The 19,535-nt window shown below is 39.2% G+C and overlaps 1 protein-coding gene across 5 annotated transcripts; it reads right to left on the bottom strand.

The window, feature by feature from the left end:
• Positions 1-842: 842 nt before the first annotated feature.
• LOC136437826 (katanin p80 WD40 repeat-containing subunit B1-like) lies at positions 843-19,522 on the bottom strand. 5 transcript variants are annotated; one of them, XM_066432336.1, is made up of 22 exons: positions 19,243-19,522; positions 17,736-17,866; positions 16,792-16,909; positions 16,055-16,155; positions 15,599-15,640; positions 15,339-15,422; positions 14,641-14,756; positions 13,016-13,087; positions 12,680-12,830; positions 11,933-11,986; positions 11,481-11,510; positions 10,702-10,778; positions 9,283-9,363; positions 8,482-8,609; positions 7,783-7,830; positions 6,329-6,384; positions 5,896-5,973; positions 5,119-5,298; positions 4,564-4,640; positions 3,939-4,013; positions 3,594-3,713; positions 843-3,102 (listed from the first exon to the last, which is right to left on the bottom strand). In XM_066432336.1, exons 1-22 carry the CDS (start codon positions 19,271-19,273, stop codon positions 2,967-2,969), a joined length of 1,986 nt encoding a protein of 661 aa, XP_066288433.1. In that variant the 5' UTR covers positions 19,274-19,522; the 3' UTR covers positions 843-2,966. The 5 variants fall into 5 exon arrangements, with proteins under 5 accessions (XP_066288433.1, XP_066288434.1, XP_066288436.1 ...); XM_066432337.1 differs by lacking the exon at positions 9,283-9,363 and adding an exon at positions 9,738-9,794 and having other exon boundaries at positions 19,243-19,521; XM_066432339.1 differs by lacking the exon at positions 7,783-7,830.
• Positions 19,523-19,535: the final 13 nt, after the last annotated feature.

The raw sequence follows: 19,535 nt of genomic DNA, 5'->3' as shown, positions 1-19,535 counted from the left end.
AGACAAGGGCAGGAGGTAATGACAAGATGAGAGAGAAGTGAAGAGAAGTGGTCCGCTGACATTAGGGGAGTCGGCACTCATCTGTCATATTACCAATTACTGCAAATTTGCAGTCCCCAAGCAGATATATGGCTTCCGCTTTCTTTGGTCATTATTTTTGCAGCACAGGACTGTCTCCAGGACCCGTCCCTCTGTCCTGGGATGGGTCCTCTGTCCAGATATGGAAATTTGCTTGGTGGGACAGAAACCAAATTTACATCCCATCCCTCAAAAAATCTGAACTTCATGACATGAAACTGATGAAAATAATATTATATATTATCGTAAGCTTCAAATGACAGATTTTACAACAAAAATCAACCTAACAATGAGTCGGATGGAAAAAAAATCTAAAGCTGGAGATAGCCCTGTTGCAGCGTTTTGCAAGAATATATCTTTTAGAAGTTGAGCATCTTTTACTGGATATCTCTCCCAGCAGATGTAGTGTTTGGGTCAGTATTTTATGCATGTTTTTTATGAAGTTTATAACTCTTTCTAGTGGTCTGCATTTCTCTGTCTTATTCTACATGGAAGGTAAATAGTAAATAAGGTTTGTTCAGATCCTTGTAGTGCATTCAAGTAGACTTACATGTAATCCTTGGCTCAACATCACCTAGTCACAGTGTGGAAAGGAGTACCCGGTAGTACAATCCATTCAGGCATTGATAAGGTAGCAGAGCACTTACCAAAACTTTGGCCAGGTAAATCTTTTCAAGGCTGCGTTATGAGAACTCTATATTTTAATGTAACTACAGATATACATGTAGGACTCAGATATACACATACACTTGTTGTTGTGAAGGAAAATATCATGATCAATCTTGTGCAGGAATCTTAACAACAGTGCTCCCATGTACTATTACAAACCACACAAAACAAAATCATGGAGATCTGCCTAGTATAGGCAATAAGAAGTGAACTACCTCACAGAGCTGAATTTTGTAAGATTGGGGGATCTGGCTCTCCATAAAGAAAGACACAATTTGCAAGTCCAGAATATAACAACCTCAGAGATATTTCGAGGTACACATTTGCCTTATTTTGAATTGCATTTCACTGAAATTCTGCTATTCAGTCCCATACGACTGATCCCAAAATGACACAAAACACAGCATATAATCATATAAGACCATGTTTTCTTACAATTGTTGGAAATTTTCTACAGGTATACCAGCACTTGTTGAAATCATGGCCATGCATAGTTCAAAGGCACCATATGCAGACGTTTGGCTACTCTAGCCCAATACCTATGGTCGACAAAGGAAATGAAAATGTACATATCTATATACATCTATTCTTTGCTGTGACAGCTTTTATGCTAAACCAAAACAATCAAATCTGGAAACAAAACACAAACATAAGCTCCTACTTGCACGCCATTTGAAATACTCTACATTCTGTAATTCATCATTAATTTTCAATAGTATATAATTCACATCAAACTGCAGTGCCAGCTCCATACATATTAGATCCTTTAGTGATCACAAGTTATTGTTTCTCCAAAGGAGCAGTCACCAACAAATCAACAATTTGTAATACCTTCTTCAAGGCAGTTACATGTACAAATCTCCCCAATACAGGGGGCCGACAGTTCATCACTATTTGCAGGACTAAATCCTCTGCACCAATTTTTTTCTCAGTGGCAATACTGTATTCTAGATAAATAAAACATTACTGCAATCAAAACTTTTGCCATACATACATGTAACTGCAAGATAAAGCATGCTCATTTTCACTTCCTAAATGTACAAAGAAAGCTACCAAGCATGCCATACATGCTCAACATACATATCACCTTGAGCAGCCATTGTTTGATGGAACTGTATCACTTTAGAACTACCACTGAAGTATTAAAGTTCTGGTATTGCAGAAGCGACACCTAGTGTGGGGAGAGCAGCATTGCAAGTAATGACTGCAACCAGCAAAGGTTGTTTACAGTTTGAATTTCCGGAAGTACAGCAAAGAAACTACCACAACTTCTCAATTTGTCCAGTTTGCCACAATGTCTGGGAGTACTGACTGAGATGTTGACTTTCCCTCTGGCAGGTATTAAAGCTAATTTTGTGGGCTATTTTTGGTAGATCATACTTTAGATGTGAAAGACATTAGTGAATGAAACCACCTCTGTGCTTGTAGGTAACATGATCAAAGTAAAAACCTTCAGCCCAACACACAGAATCATGTACACATGTTGAAAGTTTTTTTGAAATGTACTGAGTTTACATCACTCTGTGTTGGGCACAACCATTGGGTCTTGAAATAACTTTTCATTCAAAGACAGTACAGCTTCTGAGAAAGATAGCACTTATACTTCTTGTGCATTGCAACCTTAATAGTCCCTCCACCATAAGATTTCCTATCTTTGAAACATCCCACAGGGCAAGACAAGAAAAAACATGATCCTAAGAGGTTGCTGAAATTTGGATGCCATAAAATTGTCATTTGAACGGTTGTGTAGATGTCTTTTCCATTTTTCAACACATCCCTTATAAATCCAGTATGATCAAGACCAAAGTTAGATGTCATGTAGTTTTTCAGTACATGGGGACAGATGGACTTAACAAGTGTGGTGAGGGCAAGATGGAGGACCATCAAAACACAAACATTCACTCAACCACTCTCACTCTACACTCAACATGTGGTGTTCCAATATCCTCGGCAAGATACAGTCCACAAACCACCTTACCAAAGTCACTGTGGAATATCACTACGCTAGAGAAGCAGCTTTAAATTCATATCAAGCCCATCTTCGTCCATGGTCGTCCTTTTCTTAACTTTCCAGTTCCAGGGAGGGGGTCGCTTTCCTTAGCTATTTCTCCCCATTTCTGCGTAAAACTGGGAATTGTGTCTATTTAAGCTGGTATGGAGTTTGGAACGCGAGGGACTGGCATCGCAACCCCGGCCGCGTGGAACGTTTGGTGCGAGATTTAGTCGTCCAGGCCGTTGAGCATGATTTGCAGCTCGCGGAAGGTGCTGCCCAGTTTCCCCGCCATGGACTGTTTCTTCTCCACCAGACCACGGATGGCCATGAGGTGGCCGTGGCACACCTTACACTTCTTGTATCTAGGATTAATGGGAAACACAAACCACAGGGGAAACGTGTAAGTAGACAACATGGAACGGAACATGGGTTAGTAGAAAATATGGACAACACAACATTATTAACACTGGTAGTAGATGATTATGGACTTTGAAATGTGTTCTTAAAATGATTTAATTTTGAGTTAAAATTTGTGTCTTCTACATGGAGTCAGGGCATCAACTGTAGACTTCAATAAGCAACACTGTAATGTTGATGTTGCATACTAAAACAGAAACTGTGGGAAATATGTATACAGGTGTACTAAAAGGAAAAAGTAGAGTAGTGATGTGTAGTAAAATATTTCTATCTATTCATCACATCATCAATGCCATGCTTTTTCTTGCTGGTCCACAGAAGAGGTTCCAAATGTACATGTCCCAGGACCGTATTTCATATTCTGTAGACTTTAATTATTGGGACCTCAACCATATTGGGTCCACACACACTAATCATAATCAAGTCTCAACCCTACCTTTCCTCCCTGGATATGTCGACACCATGTCCCGATGGAGGAGCCTTAACATTGGTCTTAATGATAGAACTGAAGCTCCGCAGGACGATCTTCAAGGCATTACAGGCTGTGTGGCAGTAACTAGAAAAGGACAGGTTGGATATAGCATCAGATAGATGCAAAGTACATTTGTTTTATAAAACAAGGGAACATTGACTATGCAATGATACTTTCTTCTTACTCTTGGGAGCAATTTCTGGAAAATTTAGATTGACCATTACTAACCCTGTTAGGGCATAGGTAGCCAGTCTTCAACTGCGACTTGTCTGAACATAATTTCACCTAGAGGAAGCCTTGAATATTTACCTCTCATACTTGGATGCCATGAGCTCATGAATCTGAGGCAGCAAAACAGTGCATAGATCTAGAGTCCACAAGGAGCTGTAAAACAGAGCATCTCAAGATTATAGAACTTTTCTGACTTTCCATTGTACACCCTCTCCCCAAGTGTACTGGTAGCAAGGCTATCTCCATGCATCTTCAAACCAAAATGAAGGCTGCTAAATTTTGCAAATCAGTTATATTGTAAACAACTTAAATATAACACATTGACTTGTATATAAATCCCTTGCCATAAGCAGTGTCCATTAGCCCCGTCCCTAGAAAATCTGCTAAACTGCTAAACTTGAAGTCGTACCTATAACGCCTGCCATATACAATCAAGCAGCAAATAGGAAAAGTAAGTACAACATTAGTTAATTCCATACTATTATAAGACAACCATTTTACACTGCCATAAAGGAAGAACTTATGATAAATATACGGAACTAAAACAATAGCAATAGAAAAAAATTACTGATATGGTAGGACAAATTTTACTTTCCACTTAATCGTCTATCATGTCTATTATAAAACAAGTCTACATCGTGAAAAATAAATTGCTCTTCCATTGGATTATCTCTTCAATTTCTGTGGGGAAAAGTAGACTCACTGTTTGAGGATGAGTACATTCAAAAGATCCACCATGACAGACAGGTCTTTCATCCCAACAGCAGAATCTACTGAAGTCTGGAAGGAAAAGGTACACATATTCATAATGTTGCGGTATGTACACTGTATAAGCTCATGGCATGGAAGAGGCTTAAGATTTTTGTTTAAGTACAAATGTAATTTTTTAAAGATATTTAGACACAAACCTGGCATCTACAAACTACAACACTACGATATAGCGATAGCAACAGCCACCCTAGTTGCTCTCTGGAGATTTTCTCTTACAAGAACAAACAAAGACAAAGAGTCTATCCTACAGAATCAGAGCCTGTCAGGGAGCTGTTAAACCTCAAGATTGACGATTTCCTGTGGTGTTCCTAGAACCAGACCCACAGATGAGCCCTGGCTGGGGACATCCAGGCTTGTATAGGCGGTTAATTTTAATTAAATTTAAAAAGTATTGTCTATTTGAGGTTTTGTAGAGATAGGCAGATCTAGAAGATTTGTCTATCTATGAACTGATTGGTTGATTGACTGATTGACAGCATGTCCAGACCTTGATGTCTCCGCTGGTCCAGAGCGCCCTGACGATCTCCAGGTTGCGGTGCCTGTTGCCGAGGACAGCACACATGGACTCGTGGCCCTTGTGCACACTGGACAGGACCTCGTCCTCAGACTGCTCCGGTACCTCCGGAGGTCGTCTGGGGTCAGCCGAAACTGCGGAGTCTGGTCTCTTCTACAGGAGGGGGAACAAGCACTGGTTACTGTTGAATATCAGGGTTCACAAATTTGAAAAAAAAATCAACAATGGGCCTTGAAGAGAGGCTGTAGCAGGCAAAAAAATACTTCTCTTCACAAAATATAGTTCGAAAAACCGACTTGAATCTTGGAAAACAAGTTTCTATTGAGATCAACACATGCAAAAGGTGCCAAGATTGATTGTTTTCATTGACAAGCATAACAAAATTAACCAAAACAAAGGAGTGTAATTTTCTGACGGTGGACAGTAGCTTCAGTGGAAAGCACAAAATGCTGGTGCATGTTTCTTGATTTTCTTTTACCAACTTCTCTGCAAAATTTGTGTTACAATTTTTCAGAATAAAAGGGCTCTGTCTGGGTTCAGGCCATCCCAAGCTAGACGAGGCCGTCATTTGACGAGTGGGCGTCCCTCTGGCGTTTCCGAATCTCCATTTGGAGGATGCCCCAGGATCCCCGTACTGTCCATGCAAAGTTATCCTCTGTATCTGACCCCTATGATATGAAAAAATCCTGGTGACAACCTTGGATCACATAGAAGCTCATTACAAAAATGTATTCATAGAATCATACATACCGGCAGGAACTCAGCCATGTTAAGATCTGCTGGTTTGTTCCTATCAGCTGGGACGATGGTGGCAGGCTTGACAGGCTCCTGGAAATATCACAGGACAGAAATTGAGTACAAAATGATAAAAAAAGTAATGTCAAATGTGTTTCATTTTTATCCATATCAACATCTTACAATGTTGTACATTTACATTATATATATAATTTAGTTGCAATATACATTACACATGCTAGTTACATTGTATGATCTGAAAAAGATAAATATGAATCAAGAATGCACAAAACACTTTGGCAAGCTTTGTTTTGTTTTATGTTAACAGATGTTTTAAACATGTACAGTATCATGCATTTCCAAAATTTGATGAAATTGATGATAATCATTACCTACTGTTCATATTCATGAGTAAAAATCGTCCACAAGAAAATCCAAATATCAATACCTGTTTTACCTTTTGCTCCCTTGCTGGCTGTTTGTATGGTTTTGCTTTTGACTGATCTGTAAAACACATAGAATAACATAATGATAGATAAACCAATGGAGCATCTTTACCACAAGCTAAAGCTACATTGTGCTAGACCTAGACAACAATCATTTCAACAAGACAGACACACATAGGAAAAGCCTGAGATTTCAATTCAAAAAGTCTCTTAAAATCAGCACAGCAGTCATTGAATTTCCGCAGACACATAGTTTAGTTGGAGACAGCAAACCTTCAATTTAGAAGATGATGAAAGAAAATCCTGAAAATTTTCACAGTAAACACAATGATGTCAGATGTCACTGCAAACTGTGTAATTGGTACTAGGCTACAGGGTTCTGCAAAGAACTAAGGAGTGTCATAACCCTCAAAGGCATCTTTTGACAGAAAATTGAACGAAAGGCATGAAAATGATAGTTTGAGGGCCACTTCAAACAGTAGGGTTAGTTTTAGAGAAACTTCCGGTACCTTCCGGCGGGGAATCTGTGGAAAGGGAATGACGAACAAGGTACGTTTCATAAACTTAATATAACACACAACACAAACCATACAATAAAAAGCACAATCATACTTTGACATTTGTGAAGAATTTCCAACTTTTACTATTACATTATAATAAGATTCAATTTAAAAGAACTTTATAACACAGCATTACCTGATTGTCATAGTTTAAAGTCTACTTAAATAAACTGTAACAACTTCAAAATGCTGTCTTTTCCTTAGAAGTTATGCATGAAACAGAAATGGTCATAGGGAACTGTTTCTATGGGTCTAAAAGAGGAGCTACTGTCAAACATTGACACTACACATAGGCCACTACACACAAACACACAAGTTCCAACATTTCAAATCTTTTTTTAGCATTGCCAATATAAAAAAAGGACATATTTAGACCTGTGAAATGCATGTTCAGATGAGATCGGAGGGGAATTTCAATCAGTCTACATCTTCATGTGAGAGCTTGACATAATAAAACCTATCATTTTCTTTGTTAAGTATCATTCTTTGATGTTGATCCCCCTATCTTTCAATGGCAGAACTGCAGCATTTGTTCCTTGCCACATAAGATTATCAGCTTCTTCCTCACAACTACATGTAGCTGATATTTGATTGTATGAATAGATTCAAACTGTCAATGCCCGCTGTTGGCCAAAGTCGTTTATACCATTAAACATGGTTAATGAAATATTAGTCTTCACAAACGTATGATGTACTAAAAGTCTCTTACACCTGAACTTTTGTTACTAATGTTAGACTGCTTTGAGTTTTTAGTAGGTGGTTATTTCATCCTTTCGTGACCGTTTCGTGCAGATTTTGGCCTGAAAGAATACAAGGCTGTAAGAGAGGTTAGTAGCCTGGACTGTCTATACTTTTCTTGCTGGAGAATGACACTACTTCACACGTTTCAGTCTTACCTTCTGGTGGGGCCGGGAAGGGCTCAAGTTTCCTTGGGGGGGTTCGTTCTGAAATCAGGCCCAAGGAACCAACATAAACCTAAGCAAGCACATGGCAATACTACTCTCCTAAACAAGGCACAGCACAACATGCAGGGGAGGTGGGGAGGGGGGCAGGACACAGCAAAACCAAACCACACAGCAAACTCATGCAGAGGCAAGCATTGCTAGTGGAAATATCATGCTTGTTGCAGGATGGAGAAGGGTTAGCAAAGTACAGCAGAAAGTGCAAAAGTAATGCAGAAATTGTGCAAAGGGATCTTTATACCATTAGCTGAAACAGTTTTGTACTTTGTAACTTTGCCCAGCTCTTTTTTTTAAGACATGTGCAAAGCCAACACACATATAACTTGCAAGTATGCCAAAAAGCCAAAATTATGTCAGAGGACACACAAGGCATAAAAGTAGCTCATACAACTACTTTCACACTGAAACAAAAAAAGAAAGCAGAAACCTTTTCATGTTTTACTGCTGAGGAGCATCATGAATTTCTGGCAAAATTATGAGTGAGATCGACAGAATTCTTCCATGTCAAACTGTACTCTCCTTGAGAATAACTGTACCAACTTGTAGTATCACAAACCATTCACTGTCAAAACAACAGTAAGGAATTTAACTCCTTATAGAAGTCTACCCAACAGTACAAAGATGTGAGCTGACCTATCTTGGTCCTGCCCTGAAACACTTCCTTGTAGTCCTCTGGGTTCTGGATCTGTGCCACGTTGGAACTGTCGTCTTCGGGCTCGTTGGACGCGGACGGTTCTTCCTCTGGTTCTGTCTTCATCTCGCTGTGGGTTAGCACAACGAAAGTTAACACAAGGTATGTGACCTGCGAACAGTTGCATTTTTAAGTTACACTAGCCTACAATGTAAAAATGCAGACACACATTTCACTCTCATGTACCCGTAATGACTTACTAAAGATGAAAAATAGGTTCATATTATTGAATGGCCGAGGCCAAAGTGAATGATAATGATTTATCATTTTTTTCATCCATCTTAATCAGTTAATGACACTGGAAGTATTCCACACTTACTTTTCTTTCTTAAGAAAGGTCAGCACTGAGGATGTATGGATGTATGGTAACACTCAAGTGCGTATATTGAGAATCCAAACACATTGTCCTACATACCATTAGGCTCGCCCCGGAGGCATTGCCAAAAACTACTACAGCTATACTTAATTCTGACCTGATTCAAAAGCTTGGAACGGCGACCATGAAATAATGACAACTGAAGTACACAGAGACAGAAATGAATTGAAATGAGAGACAAAACAGGCTGGTTGTCAAATCTACAGGATAAGATGTAAATGGGAAAATAATACAATTGTACATTATGCTTTTCAAAAAGTAATTTGAAATCTTCTTCATGGTAAAAAAAAGATAGAAGCAATAAGGGGGAGAAATCAGCAAACTGGAAGAATTATTAATGAATTCATGATTTCATTTTACAATTTACCTGGAGAGGAGATCAAAAAGTCCCAGCTTATAGCCGAGTGCCACAGTGAAGGTCTTGTTAAGAGAATTGAGGTGAGAAGTGCTGGAAGGAAGCAGACAGAGAAGCAAGGAAGACAGTGATGAGTTAGAAAGAGAGACATATCAGTGGTCCATACACACAGATAGGTGTATGGGTTGTGTGGAGATTATTTAGTGTCTATGGTGTGCAGAACACTGGTCACGTTGAACAAGGAAACACACTGGAAACTTGGAAAATCTGACCATTTTTTAAGTGTCATGTTTCAACTTTGAGTTTAAGAAGTCAGTTGAAAAAGCACACTTCCCTACATTCACAAAGCTTTATTTACGTAAAATTTTTCATACCAATGGAGAAATTTTATTCAAAATTTAATTGGATTTTCCAAATTTCTCATGTGTTTCCAACTCTTAAGCCAGCAGTGTTGAAATGTGTTTAACCTGGCTTTCTTGGTGGAGGAGGTAGGTGGACGTTCAGTGATAAACGTGCGACGACCACTGCAAGCGAGGTAAAAATGAGTCAAAGCATTGCAAAGACTATTGGTACAAGCCATAGTGTCACAGTTAACATCGCGGCTAAAATCAACTCCTGTGAATGTACGCTATTTCGTCCGTTGTAGTATAATGTCACCGTCAAGATATGAGTTGCTAAGTGCAAAATAACTGCAAAAGCAAATGACTCCATCGGCAAGTGGTAAACACACATGCAGTTGTACAAAACAGCCTTTGATAATATCCATTGGCTCAATATGTATGACAGTAGATGCAAGACTGTTCTTACTAGAACATCAAGAAAACGCAAATACTGTGAAACATATGAAACATTTGGTGCCAATTTTGAAAAGAAAAGGTTACTGGTACATTATTCTTCCTATCCAGGCTACTAAGGCTGGAATACACAGCATTCTCTAAAGAAAGAAGAAATAGGTTGTACCTTGATACAGACTGGATAGTCAATGAATTCCTAAGATTTGATTGGAATTAGAATAATTCCAGATTCTCCTTTGACAGATTGGAATTCCAATATCTCCTACGAGTCATAGGACAGATTGGAATTCTACTACTGAATTGGGATCTGAATATTGGAATTCCAATCTGTCCAATTCCAAGTCCGAGCTTGAAGTGCTGGGTAACAAAGAACTTGAATTTGTTCCCATCTTGGCACATTGGCTATTTGTAATGTTTTAAGAGCCTTGCCAGTCTTTCTTGTGTGTTGTAGCACATTGTATCTGTCCTTTTTTTCTGCCCAAAGCTGTTGATCTGCTTTAATATTTCAACCAATCCGTAGAATTCTGCTTTCTGCTGCTGCTCCTTTGCCATCACTTGGTCAAGCTACTTTATGCTGTCACTTTGACACAACTTTAGAACTGGTAAAAGGTGGATTTAAATAAACTCAAAGACTCACCTTGCTGACATTGGAGGTTTGGCAGGCTCTGACGGGACAGGCTGGCTCACCATCCCTGGACCTGACATCTGGGCTCTCTGTACACAGGAAGGGAAGGGCAACATCAACAAAGGGCATGGATATTCTCTATTATACTTCTCAATGCTGAGGTGGTATTTCAGCTCCAAATTTGTACAGGTTATAGGGCAAGACAACTGGGAGAATATGATAACTCTTCCGGATCCTCTGTCTCTATGATTTGGAACTTCTAACTACATCCAACTTCTGGATCAAAGCTAAACTGTAATTTGCCAACACAAAAATTGGACTTAAACAAATTTTTGACTGAGTAGATCCAGTCTTTGTCAATGAAGGAGTCATCCCCTGATCAGTCGAAAATTTGGGTAAGTCCAATTTTTGTGTTGGCAAATTACAGTTTAACTTTGATCCAGAAGTTGGATATAGTTTAGAAATTCAAAATCAGCACCAACAGAGATGACTCCTCATATCTAACTTGTTACATGATTACAAGCAAGTGTATTCAAATCGATCTGTTAAACTCAAATACATCATGCTCCATTTTTCTATCACTCCACATCCGACATTCAGCATGTTCCTACCATAGACTCTACAACCATGTGAGAGTAAAACTTGTCAGTAGGAAAGTGAGTCATGTCATAAGTAGAAATAGTAAGCAATGAAAAGCTGAGAGGTACTGCTAGATAGTGGCATGTCTGCTATAGACAGAAAGTTAACATTACCCAAAATAAAGTTGCTGCGGAAAAAAAACAAGCACACACCTTTATTTGAGAGGGACTGCAAGTCACAGTCTAGAGCAAGTGATAAAATGGGTTAGACTGGAAGGTTGTTACGGAAGGAATAGCATAACGCACTGTTTTCCCAGTAGGTTAGTTAGTCACATGCTGACATGTTGCATCAAAAGCTAGATATTCATATAATAGGAGCAAACGTAGAAACCATCTAACTGAATTTAACTACATGCATAGCATTGACCATTTTGCATGCAAATCCCTTTTATCCTGGGTGAGGCAAGGGGCAAAAAAAATCATTACCATGACAACATAGACTGTATCACAAGTTGCCATTGCAACATGTTGTATGCAACAAGATTTCTGCGAACCATAAAAACAGTCTATCAACAGAGTAATTCAAAGAGATATGGCTGTTACTGTTAGTATCTTAAAACAATACTACCAAGGTATGGAAAGAATAATATTCTTGACATACTCACATTTAGGTCTACAATATACACAGATACATTGGTTTGAGAGAAGGATGCTCCTATCTGTAAGAGACAAATAAACAAAGAAAAGGTGAAATAAAATGTTGTTATATCAGTACAGAGAATCGTGAATGTTTTTCTTATCATCTACTACAGTCTGCTAATCATACCTCCCAAAATCTAGAAATTCAATTTCAAAACAATTGAAATAACTCTTTGCTACATTTGCTGCATGCAATCTTATAGCATGGGCCACTTTAAAATCAAACAAGTCAGTATCCAAAGTTCAATGACACGATGATTGGAACATTTTACTTTCAAACATATCATGGTAGATTTAACAGTTAACTTTTACATATTTCTATATTCTATATCTATGCATTTTGTGTTTGTCAGAACATTCATTAACTGAGATATGTGTATATATATATATATATATATATATAACTTTAATTAAAAACCAATGAGACTTTGCAACTTCCTGTTAGTTTTCCAAATTCAACGAGACACGACTTATATAAAATTTGATACTATCATCATGGTAGATTTATCAGTTAACTTTGACATATTTCTAAATTCTATATCTTTGTATTTGTCAGAGCTCTCATTAAGTAAGAAAGTATGATACATAGTAACATACATTTACCTGTCTGACTTCAAAAATCAATGAAACTTTCCAACTTCCTGTTAGATTTCCAAATTAAACGAGACAAGACTTCACTTAAAATCAATACCACAAATGAAAGGTAGTTATACCAATTGTGAGGATGCGACAGAAATGTCGGCGACCTTCCCCCAGCCCATGGAGAAGGCGTCTAAACACCTGCCCGGCTCCCAGGCGAACACTCGGAGGGCGTCCTGACTCCCGCCGAACAGACACTTCCCGTCTGGATGGAAAAATATACACCTGGGGAAAATACAATTATAACAGTGAACTTCAGTTGGGACTATGAGATTACATCTGTCTTGTTGTAGATTAATTTTAAAAGCTAAAATTGGCTTTTGCTGTAGTTTTAGGCATGTTGAACATGCATCAGGGGTAAAATAATACTACTACAGATACATTTGCAGTAGACAGTAAAAAATACCCACCTAATAGCTCCAGACTCTGCTCCTGTTGAAGAAACTAACTGGAATGTCTCTAAGTCCCAGAATTTCACAGTCCTAAAAAGAGAAAATAAGTGCAATAAATGCTGGTCAGTCAAAAGGCAGCAATCTAGCATACAAAAAACTTGTGGGGTGTACATGTAAATGCAAGATGGTAAGGTTTGGTACTCATCCTTGTGCAACATTTTTAGAAAGTATATATATTGAGCATAGGCTTCAATTTTTCAGTACTGTAAGTCTACTTAGATCCGCGGTATAATTAGATCCGCGGGATCCGCGGCGACCTCTGCGCCGCGAATCAATTTCCCCGCGGATATGTTTATCGTACTTTTGCCCCCCTCCCCACATATACGAGTGAGCTCGACTTCAGGGAAAAGCGACACATAAAACAATGCACGCGATTGTGTAAAACATGACAAGCTTTTACACAGTACATACGAGTTAACAAGTGATATTACATATGATTCGCAGGAGTTTGGCCGAGCGGCGTCGCTACTCCCGATCGCTACACACATAGAGTAATTTACCGAGAAATCAGAAAATAACTATGGAGATACACGCCACAATTTTGGCTTTGCATTGTTGTTACGGGCGTGGGGACGCCGTTTACCGGCGTACAATCACGCTCTTTTGTTTCTTGCTATTGTTATGCTTGCAAACCATCGATATCGGTGCCTTTGACATATGTTGATCTCATTAAAAACCTGTTTTTCAAGAAAGCCAGCAAAAATACGTAAAGAAAAAAAAAGATTTTCGCCCGAGCATTTGAGTCCCTACGCTGTGATTTGCCGCCATTCGCCGCCATTTGTGGTCGTATTCGGTGGAGAATCTATCCCTTTAATTTTCTTCCCGTGGAAATTCTGCTTAGGTAGGGTAGATGAGTCGTGTTTACGCCGTGATTTTACTTCAAAATACAGCGCGCTAGCGGCAAGGGCCGGGCTGGGCCGCCATCTTTGTTTACTCTTGTTTACCGCCTGTTCTAAGCGCTGATAGGTTTGAGTCAGAAAAACTTTGCTCTGATTGGTTGACTGCAAGATTTCACGTGATCACACGGCGGGAATTCCCCGTCACAGTTTTGGCGTGGACCGCATTTTCTGACGATTTTGAAGCAGTTTTGTGGCGACCTTCGTAACATTTTTGATTTTTAAAAATTAACCAAACATTTTCTGATGGCAGTATTCAGTTATTTTTTTCTACTCATCGCCCAGCGCGAATTTAGAACCACCGCGGATTCTCCATTTGCCCGAAACCGCGGATTTTAGGCCCCGCGGATCTAAGTAGACTTACAGTATTACAAGGGTTTTACAAGGTCTCAAGAGGGACGTCCCTGTAGCTCAACTGGTAGCAGCCTCACAGTAGAGCTCCAGGTTCCAATCCTGGGTCAGGACATCTAGGTTGGGGCTGCACCCGGCATCCAGAAGGGACATAAAAGGGGGGTTTCGTATTTGAGGAGGTGCCTTGAGCACGTTACAGAGGAATGGCTAGCAACCCCTCCCTGTAGAAATATACCCTACTACTGAAACAGTAACTGCTCTATGAACCACTAGGCACTACAAGGGTATGAATAAATGAGCACACGAACAGGGTTTTAAGGATAAGGATTTTCCCACCTGTCTGCACTTCCTGAAGCCAGCAGGAACTCATTCGGGTGGAACTCCACCCCAGTCACAGGGCCTGTGTGACCTTTGAACTCCTGGATCATCTTCCCTGCCGTCAGGTCCCACATCTAGGGGAAAAATACAAAACATGCATGTTAATCAATTCATTCAGACATTTAGCATTTGTCATTTCCAATTTGGAGACATTAATCATCTTTGAGCTTAGTGCGGGGCTCAAAATATTTTCCTGTATACTTCTACCTAATCATCCTAATCAGTTTACAGGAACTCCAACACTCTCTTGTTAACAAACAGTTAAGAGAGAGTATGGGAGCCTCGGTAAACTAACAAGGATGGTACCCAGGCTAACTTTCACCTGTACCAGAGAAATTTTACCTGTATCTGTCAAATTTTACATTCATCACTAGAATTCTAGAAACTTTTATCTCTGCCCAGAAATAGTTGAAATGATATCCTTTGAATTCTATAGGTGGTAGAAGTCAATGCAAAAAACAAAAAAAACACATTGAAACCTAAACATGTTGGCAAGTGTACATGTAGGTGCCTTGACTGCACTTGCCAATGTTTAAAAAGGCGTATGGGAACTCCAATTTTACCTGTACTAACCTGCATATGCAGGTGGTATTTCGAGCTCTGTCAGTGTCAAAACCTTTTGCTTATCTACATTTCAGAAGTCAACTGAAACTCACCTTGAGAGAGGAGTCTTCACCAGCAGAAGCTATCCATCTCCCATCTGGACTAAACCGGATACAGTTTACCCCATCTGTGTGGCCCTGAGCAAAACAGACGATTCATCATGTAACTTCCGTTTTGTGATACCTGTACTGTAAGTAGGATATACTTCCATATGTAAGTTACTTGCAGATAATTCAAATATACATGTACATGCCCACAAGTTATCAATTTTAATTGTGAAACTTAGGTAGCACAATATGTTTGGTTTTCTTACCTTGTAAGTAAAGATGCAGCCTTTTCTTCTGACGTCCCACAACTGTAAAACAAATACACTGGTTTGTTATTCCATTAAAAATCATGGCTTCTACAATACTTATAGACAACAGCAACAAAATAGAGCTTATACTATAGTACTGTACTTCAAAAGGTTAAAATGTATTAAAATGGAACTATGAAATCAACTTTTCCATTTTACTCAGTATACAGCACAGAGGGCAAAACTACAGTGCTAAGACTCTTTATAATTCAAGCCTGTAGCACTTTCAAAATCAAAGAGACAAAAATAAAGGATGAAACGTCCTCTTCCTCAGATGCATGCCATATTTCCACCAGAAAACCACTTTGAAATCAGTAAGGGAGCTGTAAAAACCTAGCTAAGACTGCCAGAAAGCAGTGTCGGCATTAGTATTCCATCTCACCAGCCCCCAACATGTGAAGCTGCCATACGCACCTTTATATTGGTGTCCATTGACCCAGAAGCAACAAACTCTCCATATGGATGGAAATCCAGGCTCCTGATGTTGGACTTGTGCCCTGTTAGCGTCCGTACGACTGTGAACAGAAGGGAGATGTCAATCAATCAATGCTCATCCTCACCTTACGACTTCCAATCCGATTCTTACAAATTGACCAAGATGAGGTTGAGCTGGGGCCAATGTGGTTGAGCGGAGAACTTCGAGTTGGCGGATTCTGGTGTCAGGTTTTACAATAACGACAGGAAGGTGTTGAAGATTACATTGGATGAGGTTGTATTGGGGCCACGGTGGTTGAATGGGGGAGGTGCGGGTTTGTTGGGAGCGATGGTATTAGTAAGCTTATCTTTGACATGGTCTTTTTAAATCAAGTTTGGAACAGAAGACTGACCACGAGGATGGTACATCCTGATAAGTTTAAACTTAAAGCCCTTCTTTGGACTTGATGCTGTGTGTAAAGTTTTAGATGTCAAGAACATGACTCCACTTATCATCAATTTTGTCACAACTATAGCTATAAAGACATTTGAATTAACCATTAAGTCAATTGGGTTTTCCAAAGTCCCAGCTTCTTTTCAAATTCAAAGTCAAAGGCATTATTTTGGACACCCCTATACCATTTCAGCATCAAATCTAAGGCCCATATAAATGTAGTCTTTCATACAGTGGTTTTGAACATGATATTACAAAAGCATAAGTGAGGATGTAGTGTTACTTTTTGCAGCTTCTAGGTCCCAGATTTTGAGCGATCCTGACTGTGACCCGGCCACCACCAGCTCCTCAGCGTTCCCAAACCTCACACACTCAACTGGACTGGTGTGTCCGGACAGGCTCTATAATAAACAAAGAACATCATTGAATATATAAACACTTCAACAAAAACTAAGTAATGCACATAGTCACATGGGGATATTCAAACAAAATGAAGCCTTGAATAATTGATTTAGCCACTTCACCGGTATCTTGGTGCAGTGGGTAGGTCAAAATAAATGAATTCCACATTAGAATCAATTTAGACTTATGAATATGAGAAAGTAACAAGAACTTCTTTAGACTTCAATGTTAGTTTTAGGTAAGCCTCGATAGAAAAATCAATACCGTGTGTTGTACATTTAAAGCTATACTAGTATTGCTTGTGATATTTTGTCCAAAATAATGGTACTATATCAGCTTATTAGATGATGATCTCTGTCTAAAAAATATCATCAGCACTTCAATGTTAAATGTTGGCAATTCCCTTTGGTGGTAGCCTGTGTTACACAATCTCTCGCAGTCAAGAGCTTATTGATCCTCCTCCCTAAGACATGATCAGTGGTAGGGCTTGCAGGCTACCTTTGGATAACACAAACTGCTAGAACACATTGAATATGCAGGCCTCAAAATTAACATTTTCCCCTTCTGTCCCAAAAGATTTGAATTATCCCAAAAGATTTGAATTGTCCCAAAAGATTTGTCCCAAAGTGTCCTGGTGTGGCCAATGTACAACGAAGGCCCGAGGTTAGTAGAGGGTCCAGGAATCCTCCACTGGAAAATTTCGAGATTTTCAACCCTCAGAAACACTATTTCCTGCATTTTGAGATCTGTGGCCACTGGGACACCAGTTTAATTTGAGCCCTTATGTGCAAAATGATGATTTATGATCGAGAGGATGTCACCCACCATGATACAGTTGGGCTTGCCGACTGCCCACATGTTGACCTTCTTGTCCTCCCCTCCTGTGACCATGACCCGGCCTGACTTGTACCCCAGGGCCAGGCAGTTCACGGCGGACCCATGGGCCACAAATTCCTCTGGAAAATATAGACAACACTGATTTAGTGATTATAACAAAGCAAGTATTAGCAAACGAATAACAGCAATCATAGTTGGTTTAAAACTCTTGAACATGATCAGCATTATACAAAGCATTACTATGAATTATAATTTTATATAGTATTGTACTTGTAAGTTGTAGCATTTTATGTTCACAATTGTTTTATTAGAAATTTGCATAAACCTGTTTTGTACCAAAGGGATTTCTGTGGGACCAGAGATAAGCATGGTGACACAATACAAAAAGTATGTGGTTCAATCCCTAGGGATGGCAACAGATGGTAGGGTGCATAATAATGCAAAGCAATGACCTTTTTTTTTTACCATGATGGGTCATGTCAAATGAATGGTCTGTATGCAATACTAAAATGCCACATGAAAAAATCCTTCATTAGCTTTTTTGTTTCTATGATTAAGTTCATAGAAACAAAAAAGGTAGTTCCTGTCTAAATGGAATTCACAATTTGCAGGAGAGAAGTGGAAATATTTTCACCTATGGCCAGTGTCACTTTGAATGAAATATTGTTATTTCAACCCAAGGGAAAGAAGTATTGTTTTTTGGTGTGACTGTTTTGTGAGCTTTTGAAGCCTGGGTGAACCATGAAGACGAAGTCTGCAATTTTTCAAATTTTCCTGTGAAACTGGAAATATGGAAAGGGGGCGAATGCAATCTCTGTGTGATAACAAATTGTTTCATATCATTTACCCTAAATCTGTTAAGAGTGACAGCTGTTTTTCACTCTTGAAATGAACCTTATCAATTATCCAAGGATACAACAATATCTTCTACAAATACACTATTAAGTTAATACTGTAAAACACAATGAATTGAATGACGATCGGTATTGAAATTTTGAACGTGACACTATGTTTTTCCTTCAGTGCAGAAATTTGCAATCCTACAGAGGGTCAATCTATAATTGTGTGCAATTGCAGACAAATTATGACAATCTTCTGGACAATCTTCTCACACCTCAAATTCTAAGGTATCGACTAGATCCCAAGTTTGTCCACCCACATTTTTATAGAATAGGCCTTCTCTACAACAATTTCCAAGTCAATTTAAGGTTTCCTGAGATCTATTAATATCGATATCAGTGCTAGCTGCTCGCTATGGAGCTGGAAAATGGAATACCGGTATTTTTTTTGCAGGAATGCCGAAAATATTTTCCTGTCACCACTGTCTGGCAACCAAAATCAATCACACGTCAACGAACGGTAAACAATCGAAAACGTGTAACAACTTGGCATAAATCGAGAACACAGAACCTACACCTCCTAAACACACTTAAAACCTTGAAGAACATAAAGGTTAATCTTGAAAGGAAGGTTTAGAAAGGCTCTTTTTACTCACGTAACTTCCATGCTCGTTTGGTGGCCGCCATCTTGACAATTTGTTGTATCGTTACCTAGACTTCCTTTCAAGTTTCCAGTGCGTAGGCGCGCATGTTTTCACTCTTCAGAAGACCGGAACTTCAACAGCAGGCTCTCGAATTCCAAATCAAACTAGCTGACATCTATTTTAGTCAGAAATGATGCGAAATTATGTGGATTATCAAGAAATGTTTGAACTCTTTCAACCCGAAGTTGCAAGAGCGCCAAGCAGAATATATCCCGTCATGCAATGTGGACAGGTGTACTTCCGGT

The sequence above is a fragment of the Branchiostoma lanceolatum genome, chromosome 7 (genome assembly GCF_035083965.1).
Source record: "Branchiostoma lanceolatum isolate klBraLanc5 chromosome 7, klBraLanc5.hap2, whole genome shotgun sequence".
NCBI classification, from domain to species: Eukaryota; Metazoa; Chordata; class Leptocardii; order Amphioxiformes; family Branchiostomatidae; genus Branchiostoma; species Branchiostoma lanceolatum.
The sequence above is the reverse complement of the archived record's forward strand: the minus strand, read 5'-3'. Positions and strand labels throughout refer to the sequence as shown.